The 19298-nt window shown below is 58.6% G+C and overlaps 1 protein-coding gene across 2 annotated transcripts; it reads right to left on the bottom strand.

Annotated features, from left to right (window-relative positions):
* Nucleotides 1–4371: 4371 nt before the first annotated feature.
* Nucleotides 4372–17407, bottom strand: F10 (coagulation factor X). 2 transcript variants are annotated; one of them, XM_002930500.4, is made up of 8 exons: nt 17254–17407; nt 15394–15554; nt 11973–11997; nt 10943–11056; nt 9254–9385; nt 8225–8478; nt 6020–6137; nt 4372–4979 (listed from the first exon to the last, which is right to left on the bottom strand). In XM_002930500.4, exons 1-8 carry the CDS (start codon nt 17321–17323, stop codon nt 4390–4392), a joined length of 1464 nt encoding a protein of 487 aa, XP_002930546.1. In that variant the 5' UTR covers nt 17324–17407; the 3' UTR covers nt 4372–4389. The 2 variants fall into 2 exon arrangements, with proteins under 2 accessions (XP_002930546.1, XP_019648864.1); XM_019793305.2 differs by having other exon boundaries at nt 4716–4979; nt 6024–6137.
* Between the last annotated feature and the right edge of the window lie 1891 nt (nt 17408–19298).

Here is a 19298-nt window from a genome sequence, read left to right as displayed (position 1 = left end):
GGGCCTGGAGAAGCAGCCCCGCCGAGCAGGAGCTTCCCGGCTGTCTTTGGCTCTGATGGCCGAGGGCGGGTCTGTGCTCTGCCGCAGAGCTACTCGGGGGAAGTGGCCAGTTTGGTTAAAGCCCTGGGCGCAGGGAGACACGGTGGGACGGGAAGCTAACCCTGGGCGCAGGGGGAGGCGTGGTGGGACGGGAAGCTAACCCTGGGCGCAGGGGGAGGCGCGGTGGGACGGGAAGCTGGACAGCTGGCTGGTGTGTGCTGAGCATCCTCCTCGCACCAGGGTCTGGCCGGGCGCTGGGAGTTGAGCGGGCAGCCAGAAAGACGGTCTCAAGCGGCTGGCCATGTGGCACCAGGACCTCGCCAGTCATCCCGCACGATGAACCAGGATTCCAGGCAGAGCACAAGTCGGAGCTGCAGAGAAGCGTCCGTCAGACGCCAGGAGAACCAGATGCCACGGCGGCAGGGCCAGCGAGGGCGTCCCCCTGAAGCTGCTTTCCTACCGAGGTCGGCGTCAGCTTAGGACCCGGAAGGGTGGGAAGTGGGGAGCATTTCAGACGGAGGCAAAAGATGGCAGGGAGCAGCCTCACAGTTCTTCAACCTGCACTGGGGGCACGAAGGGGGCAGAAGCGAGCTGGGCACCTGGTGCTGAGGGTGGCCGTGTGGCCAAGTGCTGGCCGTCAGGATGTGGACAGAAAAGCCAGGCTGCAGCTCTTGAAAGATGACAGGTGTGGCCCTTGCCTGTTTCTTTGACCCTCCCTCCATCCTTCTGCCTGGGACACAGGTGTAATGGCTGGAGCTCTAAGTGCCATTCTGGAATATGAGGATAAGGGCCACTTTGCGGAAGACTGAGCAGTGACAGCTGAGGTCACGCTCACCTTTCTTTCTTTTTATGTTTTTGCTCCTCTTGGTTTCTTGTCATTGTGCCAGCCCCATGATGCATTTACCAAAAGTGATATATAATGTCCACTTTCCGCTTTTACTGAGGGGATTTCTGGCTGCCCATCTGACCCACAGCCCTTCCAGAACTGAAATCCCACAGACCCCCTTTGGTTGAAGGTCCTGTGCCTGTTTTGTGTTGCATAAGATTGTGTGCCGTGCCGCTAACGGTCTAATGTCACTCGTGGGTCTCTCTTACAAACCACGCTCTCGCTGGCATGACACGGTGAAGGTTCTGATCGGTGGAGGGACGGGACCTGCTGTATGGACGGTGTGCTGGACGGGGCCGTCCAGGAGAGACAGGCGCACACCCAGGGGTCAGAAGAGTGTCCCAGCACCACATTCAAAACATCAACAGGGAGAGGTTAACAATTTTAATAACGTACTTTTCTAACAGTAGACCCAAATACTATCATTTCAACATGCAATCTTTGCTTAAAGATCATAAATTGAGGTTTATATTCTTCTTTCTGTGTGTGCAGGAGGGTGGGGGCAGGGCAGAGGGGCTGGTGTGCAGAGCTAGTGGGGTGGTGGCGGTTGTTGGAACCTGCTGTCAGCCCGCCACTGGCTGGACCCTGCGCACCCATGGCCGTCTGGGCGTCACTCCAGGAGGACCCCCATGTGTCACTAATGAGAGAGACGGGAGGGTCCTTCCAGGCGAGCTCGGGCCTCGCGGTCACACTGGAGAAAGCCCCGCTGCCCCCGTGGCCGCAGGAAAGGCCGAGTGGGGTGGAACAGAACCTCCCTGAGGGCTCTGACGGGCAGGACGAGGAGGCCCAGGAGTAGCACCGCGCGGCCCGCCAGGCTGCCGGCCCGCCAGGCTGCCGGCCCGCCGCCGCCAAGGACGGATCTGCAAACGCAGGCCTAAGGACGCGGGGCTGCTGAGAACTGCCACCGGCCCCACAACAGGGCGCAGACGGGGACTTTATTGGGTCGATTCAGTGTCTTCACATCTGCTTCTCCTTTGTTTTCCTGTGCAAGGCAAAGAGCTGAGGCGAGGTGTCGAGAGTGCCAGAGCCGGCGGGCCTCCCAGGAGTGAGGTCCCAGGAAACGGGGGCATCCAGTACCCTGCATGCAGCGCCCCGTGACAACGCTCAGGCTGCTGCATCGGCGGCTCTGGGTAGGGGATGCAGGCGTAGCGCAGCAGTCACCCAGAGCTCGCCCGCCAGGTGCGTGGGGGACACCAGAGGGCAGGGGGTCCTGACAAGCCCCACCGCCAGGAGAACAGGCAGCGTGATGGGGGCCCCATCGGGGGGAGAAACCTGAACCCGGCAAGCAGCCTATAGGGGCTCGGCGGACCCCACGGGCACAGAGTGCCAGCCGAGGGCGGCGCTGCCTGGAGCCCAGTGCGGAGGCCAGAGTCGCGAGTGGGGTCCCCGAGCAGCTTAGCAAGTGTTTCTGTAAAGGGACCGAGTGGACCACAGCCTGGGGCCTTGCGCCATGTGACCAGTGCACCCAGGTGGCGTTTTTAAGAACCAAGTGTGTCCTCCAACCTGAGAAGCGCTCTCAGCACCGCGGGGGCACCTCACAGCCCATTCTGGGTCCACCCACATGATCCCCATGTGCACTGACTCCCAGGGGCGCTCTGGCTCCAGAGAAAGCCACCTGTCCTGTCTGTGATAAAAACGTCCTTTCTCAGCGATGCACTGAGACTCTGAATATCGTGCTTCTCAAGGACATGTCCGCGAGGGTTTGGTGTCCTCGGTGACCTGCCTCGACCAGCAGTCCCTGTGGCGGCCTAGCTGTGAGGCTGCCCTACACAGAACCCAAACCCACCCGCCCTCCCAACGAGGCAGCTCCATCCTGCCACCGAACTCAGGCTCGGCCTGCGGAAGCCCCTCCGTGTGTGGGGGCGACTGACCCTTCGCAGGATGGGTGGGGGTTACAGAGCAGACAAGCTCATTGGGATTGTCCTGTGACCCTTGCTTCTCTCTCAGGAGCAACGCTCATGCCCTGTCTTCTCCCCTGTGGCTTCTGGGCCCCACCCCAGCTGCTCCTGCCCGTGTCCCCAAGGGACACCGAAGCTTGGCTGTAGCAGACAAGCCTGGCTGAGTGCTGTGTTCACGAGGCGGCTCCGGGAGCTCTGTCCCCAGGCAGACAGTGACACTTGGAGGGAGGTGAGTGGCACTGGGCGTGGGGGGTGAGCAGATGAGCCCCATCCTGTCCCACCATCTCCTCCAGAACCTCACTGAACTGAGCTTACTTCTGGATGAGGGAATAAGCCGACCCGGGGAGGCGACGGGGCTCCCCTTTCTCTCTCTTCTGCCTCGGTCGCCCCCTCGGATGCACACGTGAGCCTGGTCACCAATCAGTGGCCAACAGTGAGAGGTGGGAGTGGTAGCAGCGAAGACATTTTTCACCTGCGGGTCTTCCGCCAATCCTCTGGGCCCCAGACCACCTTTGGCGTCAGAACCCGTGCAGGGTGCACCGCCACACAGAGAGCAAGGGGACAGCAGTCCGCGGTGGGCAAGCCTCTCTCCAGGAGGGCCTCTGACCCACGCGGCCCTCGGCTTTCTCTGCTTTCCTCAGACCAGCTCTGGGAAACTGCATAGCCGTTCACATTGATTTTCCGAACCTTGCGATATCTGCTGTTTACAAAGCACTCTGCCCAGCTTGTGACATTCGGGGGTCTTCGTCCTGGACCTTTGAAACTTTGCTTAGCGATGTTGCGCAAAGCACACACTGCGGGGCATTCGGGAAACGCCCTGGCGGGTCTGGTCTGAGGTGACCCGTCGTGTTTTCTAAAGCACTTTGCTTCTTGTGACCACTTAGCTAGGGGCCTGGAGCGCCGCGCGCGGTGACGGGAAGGGCTTGCTGCGTCGAGGAGACGAGGTCCCTCCCACAGCCCCGTCAGCACACCATGCAGGGTCACTGAGGGGCCACGTCCACCCTGATGTAATGCTGGCGGCTGGGGGCAGCCGGCACCTGGGAGCACAGCTGAGTCCAGCGTGAGGCCAGGAGAAGCAGCCGCTAAGTCCACGCAGAAGCGTCCCTGCCAGTGAGAGGCTCTTGGAGAGCCTTCCCGTGAGGACGCATTTCCACCCTGTCTTGGGGCTGGGACCCCCACCCCACCCCAGGGTGAGGCTGCCCGATCCCTGCTCCCAGAACCTAGTTATTCCAAGTATCCTGAGCCACACGGCAGCTGACGGCAATCAAAACCGGAAAAGCCCACTGTGTACAGGAACGGCCCATGATGGTTTTGGTCATCCCGGGGTCCAGACTCCTATCCTGCAAAGGATAGCATTTCCCAGAGAAGCCCCCCCACCGACCTGGCGAGGGAGAGGCGGGACCTAGTGTTCCAAAGGAAAATTCTCGTCAGCAGAGTGAGAGAAAACCAGCCCAAGGAATCAACACAGATCTCACGACCGCAGACGGGAGACCTGCTCCAGGCGGCGGCCATGTGAACACAAATAAGACACAAGCGGCGACCAGTGGGTCTTGAGGGGGAATGACTTTAATGGGGGTGAGGCGCAAGGTCCCCTGCCGACGCCGGGGCCGTGGACCGGCCTCTCATGGATTTGTCGATCCACTTGAGAAAGTTGGTGACCTTGGTGTACACCCCATACTTCCCTTTCCGCGCACAGCCTTCTCCCCAGCTGACGATGCCGGTAACGAAGTAGGTGTCCTTGAACCGGGTGACGTGGGGGCCCCCGCTGTCCCCCTGGCAGGCGTCCTCGGGCTTGGAGTCGTAGCCGGCGCAGAACATGTTCTGGGTGATGCTGAAACTGCTGGACAGCTTGCAGGTGTTCCTGTCCACGTACGGCACCTCCATCATCTTGAGGGTTCTGGACGGCCGGCCCTTCTCGTGGGTCTTCCCGAAGCCACTGACGATGCCCGTCTTCTGCGTCATGAGCGTGGACTCGGCCCAGTCCTTCTGGGGCAGGCAGGCGGGGGCCACGTTCATGCGGAAGGTGATGGGCGTCTTCAGCTTGACGACGGCGATGTCAAAGTCGTAGGTCTCCCTGACAAACCTGTTGTGCCTGACGGCCAGCTCCACCTCGTGGGCGACCTCATTGCCCTCCTCCTTGTCCATGTCCCGTTCACCTGCAGAGTGGCGAGGACACGGTGGGGCTCAGCCCAGAGTGGGCCGGGCACGCGCGCGCGTGGCTGTTCAGAGCAGCTATTCGTTGTGTTTATGTAAAAAAGTGGAATACGGTCACTAGAAAATCTGAAAAACGAAGGAAAGCATAAAGCAAATAAAAATGACCTCCAATGTCGCTCTCTAGGGGTGACCACCAGTCACTCTTTATAGCTATGGCCAGCGCCTCAGGCAGACATTTCCTGAGACTGTCACGCAGCACGGGTACCAGCTCTGGACCTGCCGTCCTCAGAGGGCGGCCGCCAGCTCGAAATGCGGCCAGTCGGAACTGGGATGCGTGGAGCGTCAATTCTCAGGCAATGAAAACACAAACTCAAAATGTCTCATTAATACTTTTAAAGTTGATTACACATTGGGATAATAATACTTAGGATATTGGATGAAGATCTATTACTAAAATTAATTTCACCTGTTAACTTTAAAAACGTATTATAGGGGCGCCTGGGTGGCACAGCGGTTAAGCGCGTTTGCCTTCGGCTCAGGGAGTGGTCCCGGCGTTGTGGGATCGAGCCCCACATCAGGCTCCTCCGCTATGAGCCTGCTTCTCCCTCTCCCACTCCCCCTGCTTGTGTTCCCTCTCTCGCTGGCTGTCTCTCTCTCTGTCGAATAAATAAATAAAATCTTTTTTAAAAAATTAAAAAATAAAAATAAAAACGTATCATAGAGAACTAGTGATCACATGTGTGGTTGCATTTGTGGCTTGCGCTGGGAGAGAAGGACAGACGTTAAAAGATGTGACAGGCCACGCTCTGTGCTCCGACTGTTGAGGAGGAGCTCTGGAAGCCTTCCTGGAGGAAGGGACACAGGGGAGGCTCGTGGCCCTGGACCGGGACTGCAGCGCGTCAGGGAGGACCCCCTGCTCCGTGACATCCCCCACCTGCGCCCTCCGGTTCCGTTGTGTCAGCTAGTGTTTCCAGCTAGCTCCGGAAGATAAGCAAGTGACAGAGTTCCCTGCAGGGCGGCGGGGGGTGGTGGCGCCACTTACCTACCCTCACCGTGAATTTCTTGGCTTGCTGGACACAATGAGCCGCCGTGAGGATGTGGAACTCACTCAAGATGGTGCCTCCGCAAAACCCCTCGTTTTCCTCGTTGACCAGCAGAGCCTACAAGGGGCACACCCGCGTCTGCCAGGTTGGGTCTGACTTCGTGGAGAGGAGCGGGAGAGCCTCCCTCCCACCTCCCCGCTGGGTCAGGGCCTCCCGCCGCCACCCTCCCCGCCGGGAACGGGCGCGTCTCCAGCCTGGAACCCGCGGACTCCCCCGTGTCCCACGGGCGTTCAGTCTCAAGGCCTCTCTCCCTGTGGGGCTTGCGGTCGGGCCCTGGCTGCTTCCCAGGTGCCCCCCAGCCACTGCCCGGACACCGTGGGCTCGGGCAGCTCCTGCGCGCACAGCAGCGCCCTCGCGGACCCCACAGATGTTCGCTGAGGCCCCACGGAGTGGCCGGTGCTGGCGCCCGGGGAGGTTGCTGCGGGGCTTCACTGGCTTTCTGCTCCCGGGCTGCAGGCTCCCAGGACAGGGAGCCCTCGCACACCCTCCAGCTCTCTGCAGTGTCAGCCGTAGAAGGACAATTTTCACTGTGAAAACCTTTGCTGTGAGTTAGAGCAAGACCAGGCAGGCGCCCGTCCTTGGGGAGAAGCTTCCAGCGCCCGGGGCAGGTCTTCCCCTTGGGGCCTCAGATGCCCCCATTCAAGGGCAGTGTCCTTGGAATCCATGTGGCTCCCCCTGGGGGTGACTTTCTCCCTGGCGGGATTTGGGAGGGAGGGAGGGAGCATGGGCGGCAGGCACCACCCTTTCCCCCAAAGAGCAGGGCTTGCAAATCTGGAGACAGAGCGCTCTCTGCTTTTCCTGGAGACTTCCATGTCCAGTGAGCGGGGTTTCCTGGCCGGGGGTGTATGCTGGTCAAGGAACAGCCTCAATTCTGAAAGAGCCCTTGAAGACCACCGCGACCAGCGGGAAACGGCAATGCTGCCACCTTTCTCTGCCTGATTGATTAACTCCTAAGCCAGCCTGGGTAACCGGCGAGGGAGAGTCAGTCTTCTCAAAGCTGGACCCCAACTCCTCGCCCTAACACGGAGGGAGGCCACCTGGCTGGGCTGGGGAGCAGGAGCCAGGAGTCGCCTGGACAGGACCCCGCTGCCCAGGCGTGTCTCCCCCATCGTCATCACCTGCAGACCACCTTCTGAAGCCACCGCCATGCTGCCCGGGGTGGGGAGGAGAATTCCTCCCGCGCATCCCTTGGGGGCTGCATGTGCTCCCGCTGGGGCCACCTCGGTGGCTCATGTCACACACCAGCTCCAGTTGGGGTGGCTCAGGTGGGCTCACGGCTCTTCCTGGTTCTGGACGTGCACACGTCCCAGGACAGATCTGCAGATCTCACATCCTGCACTCGAGGCCCAGGGCCACGTCGGACCCACGACCGTCCTCGTGAAGTGTGCTGCGGGCAAGGTGACCGCACGCTGAAGTGCTCCTCCCTGACCTGGTCGTTTAGGCAAATGCACGCCTGTTGCGGAGCCCCAAGTTGGGGCAGGCTGAGCTCATTTCTAAAGGTTGTTGGAGTTTTTCTTGTAGGAGAAGATTTTGGCTTTGGGTCCTAAACCCTAAAGCCCAAGTTATCTGGCCAGATAAGACAGAGGACACCAGCTAAACTTGAGTCAGATCAACAGCAAACAGTTTTTGGCACAAATGTCCCGCGTAGTCTTCAGGACGCACTCGTGTTAGAAATTGCCCGTTGTTTACCTGAAGCTCCAAGCAGAAGTCCTGTGTCGTTCTTTGCTAAATCGGGCAACCTTAGTCCAAATCAACAAGCAAAGAGGGATTTTTTACCTTGGCAAACACACGGATGCGCTCTTCTCCAAATTACTACCTGCCTTGTCGGGATTTGCGTGTTTGGTCAAAAACCTTTTTACCAAATTAGAGAAGCAAGGGGAGTGACTCTTTCTGCCGGTGGTCGGAGAGCAAGCCGAGGGCTCGGCCACACTGGGCAGCGCTCCCCCTGCCGACCTGAGCCTGCGGCCTGAGCTGGGAGAGGTCGCGGACTACCTTCTCTTTCTGTCTGCCGTTCACGGGCACACAGATGGGGTTGGACGGAGGGCGGGGAGCGACAGGGCCCACTTCTCATCTCAGGCACCGTCCGCCCCGGAGCCAGCGGGATGTGTCCACTGCCCACGCCCCCAGGCCCACTCCACGGTCACCTGCCAGGGGCACTCGCCGTCTTTGCAGTCCTGCCCGCCCACGATCCGGACCAGGCTGCTGGCATCCTCCTCAGGGCTGGGCTCTGTCTCGTTGAAGGGCAGCAGGAGCAGAGGGCTCTCGGTGGGGGGCAGGTCTCCAGGGTCGTACTGCTCCAGCATGTCGGCTTCGGCTTCCGAGGGACCCTCGCCGCTGTGGGTGCTCTCCGCTGACCTCTTCCTGCGCCCCATCGTGGTTTTCCCGCAGGGGAAAGGCTCTGAAAGGACACGGGCCGGCTTCAGCAGAGTGAGACCCTCCCTGTCCCACACGCACAGTCTCCCGACCTGACCTGGGGGAGGAGGATGGGGGCAACAGAGGGGACCACTGAGAGCCGGGGTTACACGATGGAGGCCATTGTCACAAGGCAGGGGGCACACGCCCTGCTTCTGGAGCACCTGAGACTCTGCAGTCTGACCAGAGCTGTGGGTCGGGCAGGGGACCAGGCTCTGAGGAGCACACGGGGCCGCCGTGAGAAGCGATGGAAGTGAAGCGAGAGGAGTGGCCCCTCCGGAGCTCTGGCCCAGGTGGGCCCTGCAGGGTGAGGGCTCCCTGCTTATGTCCCCTCACCAGGCCATGCCGGCTCTGAGCCTACCGGTCAGAGTCAGGGCCCGGCTCTCATCACAGAGAAGGAAACTTAAGCCCATCGCTTGGGGCTTGCACGACCTACTCATTCTTGGGGGTCCTTGGTTCCCCTTCCAGCTCCTGTACCCGCCCCCCAGAGTCCACGGCCCCGATAGGCAGGCTGCCCTGCACCTGCTCCGACTCCCGGCCTTCCAGGGCAACGGGACGTGCCCAGGTCACAAGCATGTCGTGGCTGTTCAGAGTTGGCTGCGAGCCAGGCACTGCCCCATCCCCACAGGCACCGGGGAGTTAGGCAATCCTGCTGGCCCCATTCCTCAGATGGTTCCCAGAAACAGTGGGTCTGTTATCCAACCCTGTGGCCCACCCGGGACGCGGGTGGGCCTGTGCACTCTGGCCCACGTGCCTCCTACCTGTGGAGATGCAGGACTTGCCGTTGTCCCCGAGGACGTACCCGCTGGCACAGGAGCACACCACGGAGCTCTGCTCCTCCCTGCAGAACTGCTCACAGTCCCCGTTATCCACGCTGCAGAGTTTCCGCGTGGCTGCACGAGACGCATGGGGGCCCTCAGGACAGCCCAGGGAAGCTGAGGCTGCCCTTGGCTGGGAGGAAGGACGGCAGCACCAGGGGCCCATCCACCTGCCCACCAGCCCCACAGTGGACCTGCCAGCTGGAGCCGCCAGCCAGAACCACACGGCTGACGCACCTTCACCGTGCCCACACAAACAGCACAGGCACCGAGAGCAAGCTAGGGGGCCGGGGGACCACTCCCCTGTGTACACGCTTCTCCCGCCCCACTGCTCCCCAGACCCTGTGGGGACGGCATGGCATCTGCAGGGCCCTGGGCGCCAGACTTCCAGAAGGTCCTGCAGAAACCCCAGCACGCCCCGGGAGGGCCCTGAAGGCCAGCAGGTCTCAGGTTCAGCCCTAAGAAGGGCACACGCCCCTCCCCACAGCGGCGAGCTGGGTGTGCACAGGCCGACTGCATGAGGACGGGCTCTGGGGCTAGGTGCTCAGGCACAGCCGGCAGCGTGGCCACGGGCCGGTCCACCGAGGCTGGAGGATCCCCTGCAGCATAAAGGGGCCGGGGCGCGTCTCGGAGACGGGTCCGGGCTCCAGCGCAGCAGTGAGAGGGACAGGCGTGGGTGTGCGCTGGACTCAGGCCACCTGGCACGTCCCGGGACGCTCGTGACACCAAGAGGCCGTGGAACTTCCGGGGGCTTCGAGGTTGGGCCGAGCGCATCCCCTGGGGTACGGCGCTCTAAGCCAGCGTTGCCGCTGTTGCCGGCACGCACTCCACACCCAGCCCCCAGCTCACATCACTGACACCGCCACGGCAATTTACGTCACATTCTGCCATTTGGGCTTTGTTGACGAAATAATTGCAGTGAGAAGATCAACATTAGCGTGACTTTAGAAAACACACACGGGGGCTCGGGGGCGGAACCACGCAGTGAGCAGCACAGGCAGCTCTGGGCTCCGGGCTCCGGGCGGCAGGATGCGGAACGGACGGTCCCAGCGGGGACCAGCCCAGAGGAATCCAAGCTAAGAGCACGTTCTGCGGACTATACAGGACGTAACCCGAGAGAAATGTGAGTCTTCTCCTTGGGGGGGACTGGCCTAATACGCATCTGATTTTTATTAAGTTAATCACCATATCAGGAAAACTCTCAGTGACTTTTCCATGTAGAATTCATTAAATGTATCACATTTTTGTAAGTGGACCATCCCAGACTTTTGGAGTTGACATTCGCACTCATGGAGGTGAGTGGAAGGTGGAGATTCAGAGCTGCTTCTGGGACCACAGGAATCGGTAGGTGGTGAGGGGGAGGCCACGCTGGGAGAGGAACGGCCCGATCTTGTCTCTGAGTTATGGGCCCTGCACGCCATGAATGTGCCACCAGCCTCTCAGAGGAAGAGGCGAGGCTGCATGTTTCCCGCCGTACCCTAAAACCCAGCAGAATGTAGGACGCGCTGGGCTCCAACTTGACTCGAAATCCAAAGGGAACCAGGACGGTTTCCCTAGGGGGTCTGGCTCCTTCCCTTGCTCCTGGACCGCCAGGTAAGCCCGCGCTGAAGGGACACCGGGAAGAGAACTCACACAACTCGCAGTTTTTGCCTTCGTATCCTTCCAGGCAGGTGCACGTGTACTCCCCAAGGCCGTCTCTGCACTGTCCCTCGTTCTGGCAAGGACTGCTCTCGCACTGGTCGCCATCTGCAGAGACAGAGTTCGGGAGCCCAAGCTTGCAGGCAGCTCCCATGACCGTGGAAATGGCTTCGTTGTGTTGATCTTGGCACGCTCTATTCAGATAACCTGAATAAACCCGAAATTCTTCCTGTCTCCCTGTAAACATTTCTCCCATCTGGACTTCATTTTACCCCCACCTTTTGTGGCTCTATGTACGTGATGCTCTTATCTAACTGGGCCATTGATAAGCTTTTCTATTTCTGCTGAGATGTTGGACAGTGTGTTTTCAAGAGTGAGGAGCTCTGGGCTGGTGACCGTGTGGGACCAGCTGGGAGGTCAGAGGGTGGGGGATTGCCCGACACTTGTTTCTAGGCTCGGCACTGACAAGACCCGTGTTCGGGGGCCTCTTCCCACATGGTCTGGAGGTAAAATCAGAATACAAAGATCACTGTCCAGGACTAACATGGGACTTCACATTTCTTGGTGTATTTGGACAACCTGATTTAGAGACAGGTCCAATTGCCATTTTAAGAAATTTGAAAGGTGTTACCAGAATGAAACATGAGTCATGATTTATACCGTTTCACAAGCTGTAAACATTCAGTCTTCTTAGAAGAACTAATCTTTCAGAATCTATTCTTTGTTTCTACCTAATACCTTGCATTAAGAAAATTAGCATAGAGTTGGGTACTTCTCAAGTGAGAGTGAACTAATTAAATCTACATTTAAGTAAGTAACAAAGCAAGAATTAGCATAAAGTTACAAAAAATGATTTCACAGTAACTAATAAGAAAACACTCAGAGAAGAAAAGTCTTAGGTGGGTAAAAAGTAAGCAGGAACGGAAAGGAAATTCAGGAAGAATTTTCAAAACTCAAAAGCGATCTCTCCCTATTTCAATGTCTGAATGAACCCTACTCAATATTAAAATAGAAAACATCTCACCTTTGTATTTATTCCAGAATTCAGTCTAAAAGGGGAAAGAAGATTTGAAAATACATTAGGGAAAACAGACATTTCACACAGCCACCACGCTCAGCCTGGACAGGGTGCTTCCCCAAGGGGAGCCTCTCCTGGCACCCTGCACTCTAGCAATACTCGGTCTAAGAGGAAGATTTTCAGATCTGCCGCGTCGGTACTGGTGGGACTCTGGTCATCCTAGATGCACCAGCTCTGTTCAACGTTGAAACTCTATTTTCAAGTTAATCACAGAGGAATGGATTATACCGGAAATGGTTTGCTCTGTCTGCTACACCCAAGTGGATCAATGAATGGTTTTGAGTTAAGATATCTGAGTCAAAGATTCAATAAGGGATCAGACGCTTGGTGAATAATCATGTTAAATTGAAAAAAATGGTAATTGGTAATTAGGTTAAAATAGGGCACCAAAAACCTATATTACACTAAAAATGTTCGTAGTCTTAAAAATCATCTCTGCTGTGCTCCGTAGTTTGAACAGTGTTCCCACCCCCAACTTCAGGTGCAACTTCAGAGTGTGGTCTTAATGGAAATAGGGTGTGGACAGACGTGCTTAAGGTTGGAGAGGAGACCACACAGGCTCAGGGCTGACCCCGAGTGCTCTCAGGAGAGATGGAAAGGGCACGAGAGCTGCACATGGAGACAGAGCAGAGGTCTCAGGGATGTGCCCACCAGGCAAGGAGGGCCCAGCACCGCTGGCAGCGCCTGACGCTCAGAGAGGGCCGTGGCACTCGCTCTCCCGCAGACCTCCATAAATGAACATTTCCACTTTCACCGTTTGTGGGCCCTGCAGCTGGGCGCCCAGGGAGGCTACGCTTTCACAGGGATCAAGGTCAGAATGACTCAACAGAAGCTCAGGGCACGCGGCTGTTGCTGCCCCCAGCACACATCGCACGTCTGCTTCATTAGTGGGTGACGGAAAAGAAACATTTCAAACTAAAGACAAAAGTTTCCCCGGGCTCCTGGGCGGCTCAGTCGGTCAAGCCTCTGACTCTTGATCTCAGCTCAGAGCGTGTTCTCAGGGTCCTGAGTTCAAGCCCCACGTTGAGCTCCACGCTTGGAGCCTACTTAAGAAAATATATACACAATTCAGAGTAAACGTCTTCCTAAGGTCCCATACCTCTGAAGCCTGCAACCTTGCACATACTAACAGCGTAAGATAAATTTGGAATTTTCTGGAATGTTCTTCATGATGATTTGTAATTCTTGAGGTAACAAGAAGCATATATAATCCCGTATTAAACCTTCCTTCCCCGGAGCCCTCTCTTCTTCGGGAAGGTTGTGTATCCTGGGCAGCGGTCCTCACCTGGGCTTGAATAAGACTCTATTCCTTTTTAGTTTTAAAGAAATTCTAAAAGGTTTGTTCATTTTGTGTTGATACCTGCTCACACCTTGATTTGGGCTTACGGCCTCCAGGACTGTGAGAGTGAATTCTGGTGGTTCTAAGGTACCCAGTCCAGTCTGTGGGGTTTTGCTACAGAACCCTCAGGAAACTCAGACACCGTCTCTTAAAAATTTCATTGAGAAAACAATCACACAGTAAAAACGACTATTTTGGTGTACAATTCTGTGAAATCCAACACATGCCTGGATTCATGCCACCACCACCACGGTCAAGGCACAGAGCAGCTCCAGCCCCCCAACATTCACGGCCCGTGGTAGCCACATGCCCGGAGCCACAAATCTGCTCCTCGTCTTGGCTGCGACTTCTGAGAGCCTCACACAACCCGGGGAGATGAGCTCCTTCGTTAGGCACGACGCCTCTGAAACTCATCCCAGCCGCCGTGCGCACCAGCGAGCGGCTTGTCGCATCACTGAGTTGAACGCGGCCACCCAACCAAGGATGCCGGCATCACTGCTAGTTTGGGGCGATTGTGACTAGAGTTGCTGTTCACACCCAGGTTTCCATGTGAGCAGGTTTTCACTTCCCTAGGGTACGCGCTCAGGAGTGGGGTTGTGGGGTCAGAGGGCAACAGCGTTGTGAGATGTGGTCCAGCAGCGTCCAGGCCGCCGCACCTGCCCAGCGAGGGTTCTGTCAGTGGTCTCCAGCCTGCAGGTGGGGTCCACACTCCTGTAAAGGCCCAGGAGCTCGCCTCTCTGCTGCGCGCACTTGCCCACGTGCGTCCGCCCTTATGACGTGTCTGTTCACGTCTTCTGTTCCGTGCGGTCAGTCGGTCGGTCATTGACATCCTTCTGCTCAGTTGTGCGAGTTCCTTATAGATTCTGAATACAGATCCTTTTTTGGGTGTGTGGTTGGCAAGCGTTTTCTTAGTTAATAGCTTCTATCTTTATTTTTTAAGACTTTTCACAGAGCAAGTCTTAATTTTTTTTTTTAACATTTTACTTATTTGAGAGAGAGAGAGCATGGGGAGGCGGGGAAAGGCAGGAGGCAGAGGGAGAGGGACAAGGAGACTCCCAGGACCCTGAGATCATGACCTGTGCTGAAGGCAGACGCTTAACGCCGGAGCCACTGAGGCACCCCACAAGTCTTAAATCTTGAGTAAGTTTAATTTTCCCATTTTTAATGGGTTATGGTTTTGTGTTATGTCTAAGAAATTTTGTCTAACTCCATGTCCATGACAATTTTCTCCCTGAAGTTTTATGTTTTACCCTTAGATTTATGATCATTTTGAGTTACTCTTTGTACAGCTGTGAGGTTGAGATCAAAGTTGACCTTTTGTGTAGGAGATGGCAGTTGTCCCCACGCCGTCACTGGAAAAAGACAATTCTTCTTCATTGAGTTGTTGGTGAACCTTTGTCAAATGTCAATTGGCCATATTTTTGTGGGTCAGTTTATGGACTTTCCAGTCTGTCCCATTGGTCTCTGTGTCTGTCCCTTTCCCGAAGCGCATGCCAGCGTCTGTGGTTACGTAGCTTTGTAGGGAGTCTCTCAGTCACGTAGTCTGCTTCCCCTTCTGCCTCAGAATTATTTCTGCTACTCTGATTTCCGAGTGTGGAATCAGCCGTCTCTGTCTGATGGAATGTCTGTTGGCGATGCGTTAACTCTGCACGTGCAGCTCTGCACGTGCTCACGTCAAATTCGGTGGCGGCTGTGCGTGGGGCAAAGACCGCCAGGCTCCGTGTCCCTGTGTGTGGCCAGCCCGGGGAGGCGCCCCTGAGACCGCGAATCATTTTTTAAATGAACACCTTACGTTTTAGAGTTGTTTAACAAAACCTCCAGACGGCCTCACGACCCTCCTACCTGGGACCACCACACCCTGCCCTCAGCCCCCCACGGCCCCCGCAGGACAGGCGGCGGAGAAGGACTCCCCTCTCCCCACCCCGCACACACGGGGGGCCTGGGGCTGCTCTCTGTCCCCGGCAGGTGCCCGGGCCTGCCTCTACCCAGGGGAGCCCTGCCGCATGGCACCCGTACACCAGCCCTTACCGTCTTGGCGGTGTCCTCAAAGACTTCACGGGCCTCCTCAAACGAGCACGTCTCCTCCATACACTCTCTTTCCAGGTTGCCTTTCTTCATCTCTTCCAAAAATGAGTTTGCCCTGCGGACGCGCCCCAGGACGCTGCTGGCGCGCTCTGGGCTGAGGAACACTAGGGGACAGGCAGGGACATGTTGCCCAGAGGGCCTCAGCGGCTGGCCTGCTCTCACCCCACAGGATCTGCTCACCCCGAACTGCAAAAGGCCCCCCTTGCTTGCACCCGCCTCCCTCGTGACGCCACGAGTGACCAGGCCCCAGACTCCCTTCTGTGCAGAAGTCAACACGCCCCATCCCGCTGCCCCTCAGCCCCTCCGCGCGTCCCACAGAGCGTCACGTGGCCACCCAAGCCCTCCCTCACCTCTCCCTGCTCTGGGGGCCTGGGGCTGCGGCCTCCTGGCCCTGCGCCTGTGCTGGGCCCACCATCCAGGGCTCAGCTCCCGTTCAGGGAAGCAGTGGTGCCGTTGTGAGCACACTTTATCGAGTCCCAGGACACACACAAAACCGCACTTTCAAGAAACAGTACTTATTGCAACATTTTCTACTTGATTTCTGTTCCATTTCACTTGAAAACCCACTGAATTGGTCTGTGACTCTCAAATGAGTCATGACCTGCCCACTGAAATGTCTTGGATCCAAAGGCCTTGGGACCCTTCCTCGCTTGGGCTGCGTGTGAGGCTGTGTCTCTCACGCTCTCCCTGCTCCATGGAGGCCCCGAGGCCCCGGGGCACCCTTTCTCACCCTGCGCTCCCCTCTCTGCCTTCCTTCCCGCCCTCACGGAGGCGGCCCTGCAGACGCTCTTCCTGGTCGACCTGCGTCCTGAGCTCGGTCCTCCCCTCTCCGCAGGGCAGGCGGCGTGTGCTTGCTCCGAAAGCCAACTCCCCACCTGCAGGCTAGACCCCGGACCGGGAGCCAGGCAGCAGAGCTGCAGACACGCCTCGCTCGCCGACTACTTACGCTGGCAAACGGGGGCCCCACCCGCGTCTCAGAGTCACGTTCGTGTCGAAGTTCGTACACACTAGGTGCTTAATACACGTTAGCTTCACTCCCACCTCAGATGGCTTTCCCTTCCAAGGTGACACCAAGCTCAAACTAGCTTGTGGGCTCCCCCGCCCCAACATAGGACTGCCCCACTACCGAGCAAGTGCATCCGCCCCCACTCCATCTTCTCTCCCCTTCTCACTTCTCACCGCCTCCTTGTCCCCGGCACACCCTTCAGGCTCCGGCCCTCCCCTCCATCCAGGGCACGAATGGCACGAATGGCCCCCCTCGCCCCCGGGCTGCTTCTCCCCTGCTCTCTCCTCTGCTTTGCTCTGCTTCCCCCCTTTCTGGGCCTCTTCTTTCGGGACAGCCCAGGGTCCTGGAAGGTTCAGAATCCCCTCTCTGTCCAGCCTTGAACCAGGCACCAGCTTCCCCGGCCAAGCCAGCCTGTGGGTGGAGGCACCGGCTTCTCTCTCATACTCTTTCCTCCATGGAACCTCCACTCAGCCTGGGACCCCCTGGCCCTCTCAGCTCACTTCCCCCCCAGCTCGCTCTGGCTGTGGAGGGGACACGTCTCTCTGTCTCTCTTGGTCTCTCCCTCTTTCTCTGTCCACGAGCTTCTGTGTGTGACCGCCGGTCTGCCGTCTGACTCCCCACCCACAGGAGGGAGGCACGCCTGGCCCTGGGCTCCCCTGGTGGCCTCAGCCACGTCACACCACAGGGTGCGCACCACTCTCCCCACGGTGGGGATTTGGGGGCATCACCCTGACCCCCACCGTCCCTCCTCCTCCCTGGGGCCATCTCTGTAGTGTGCAGGGCGAGGGGGCGCTTACCACTGCCCCCCGGCAGCAGGAGGCCGGCCAGGGAGGCGCCGAGCAGGACGAGGCACAGTGGGCCCGCCATGGTGTGGCCAAGGACAGCGCGTCCGTCCCGCTGTGACAGGTCTCTGGGGCAAGGTTCAGTCACCCTGGCTCCAGGCAGCTGGTTGTCTTTCTCTTATCACTGCCTCCTGATTGGAGCCTGGGCTGCGAGGGGGCCGGGGGCAGGTGACCGCGCGGGGCCACGGCCGCCGCCTCTGTGGCCCTGGGGAGGTCCTGGCGAGCCTCGTCCTCATCAGTGACCACGTCCGGAGGGGCACATGGAGTGGTTAGGAGACAATGAAAGCATCATTTCATAGTTTCCAGATGTTCTGTCCGCTCTCTTTTCATCCTTATGACCGTAACGAGAGCCAAGGGTCATTTCCCAACCGTCCTCCGGGAGCAGAGGGTCAGCCCACGGCCGTCCGACACACACGTGGGGCTCTAACCAGGACTGCGGGCTGCAGCCGTGCTGCTCACGGCCTCTGTCTCTAGGTGGTATCCAGCCGTGCCACCGAGTGCCACCATCGCAGGGGTCCTGGGACATGTGTTTCACCCGTGCGTCAGGCTGGTACCCCCCCCGCCAAAGTCCAGGGGCTCCAAGAGACAGGCGTTTCCTTCTGGGCCACTTCTGGGAGGACTGTGCCTGCCCAGCATGGCCTGTGCCGGCCTGACGAGTCAGCCCGAGGGCAGGAGGGGCTGTGCCCAGGCCGTCCCTCTCAGCCCTGGGGCTAAGCCGTGCAGGAACCCTGGAGGCGCACATGCAGGCCGGGGGCCCAGCGCCCCTGACGGGGGCTTTGCCTCGTGCACCCTATGGGGGCCTTGCGCTGCGTCTGTCTCTCACACCAAGGCCAGTCTGGCCACCGGGAGAGGAGGTGAGGACCGGCCACCCCACGGCCTGTCCACAGCCCCTTGGGGGGCAGGGAAGTACGGGGGGCACCTGGCCAGCTCTCTGCCCACCACAAATGGGGGGGTTCACCTGCTTGGCTTTCACCGAGGGGAGGTCCCACAACCAGGGGCTGTGTCCCCTCAGGACAGACGACAACACCAGGAATATAGCTCAGGTCTGTGCCCACGGAAAGCAGCTTCCCCTGTGGCAGTCAGGCCAGGGAGGGAGGCGTGCGGGCTATGCAGTGGGTGCAGGGCCCCTCGGCGGGGGAGGGCAGAGACAGGGACAGAGAGGGACAGAGACAGGGACAGAGACAGCAAGACAGGGACAGAGACAGGCAGAGACAGGGACAGAGAGGGATAGAGACAGGGATAGAGACAGGGACAGTGACAGAGCAAGACAGGGATAGAGACAGAGACAGAGAGAGACAGGGACAGAGACAGACAGAGACCGAGCAAGGCAGGGACAGAGAGGGACAGAGACAGAGAGACAGGGATAGAGACAGGGACAGAGACAGAGCAAGACAGGGACAGAGACAGGGACAGAGACAGGGATAGAGACAGAGATAGGGACAGAGACAGAGAGGGACAGAGACAGAGAGACAGGGATAGAGACAGGGACAGAGACAGAGAAAGGGACAGAGACAGAGTGACAGAGACAGGGACAGAGACAGAGAGACAGGGACAGAAGCAGGGACAGGGACAGAGAGAGACAGGGACAGAGAGAGACAGAGACAGGGACATAGAGGGACAGAGAGACACTGCACCATGAGTCACAGCACCCACCACACCTGACGCGTTCTGCAGGGGGCGAGTGACCACCGACGCCCCCAGTCGCCAGGACATCAGCCTCACTGTGTCCGCTTGCTGCTCTGTGTCCAGCGCCTCCAGACGTCTGGCACACAGCAGGTGCTCAGCAAAGCCTGACAGACTGAAGGCACCAGGGCCAGGGTGGTCTTCTGTAGGGCGGGAGCTGTCACACGCAGAGCTGGCCCCAGCAGACGGCCTGCGGGGGGTGACACAGCCCGTCTCTGTGTGTGGTGTTGTCTCTGGCGCGATCAGTGTGCTGGGGAGATTGGATCCGGGGTGAGCCCCTCCCTGTCCCAGGCCCCGGGGGTGGGAGAGGACGTGAG

This window comes from Ailuropoda melanoleuca, chromosome 7, assembly GCF_002007445.2.
Source record: "Ailuropoda melanoleuca isolate Jingjing chromosome 7, ASM200744v2, whole genome shotgun sequence".
Taxonomy (NCBI): domain Eukaryota; kingdom Metazoa; phylum Chordata; class Mammalia; order Carnivora; family Ursidae; genus Ailuropoda; species Ailuropoda melanoleuca.
Note: the sequence above shows the minus strand (reverse complement) of the source record. Positions and strands in the feature narration are given on the sequence as shown.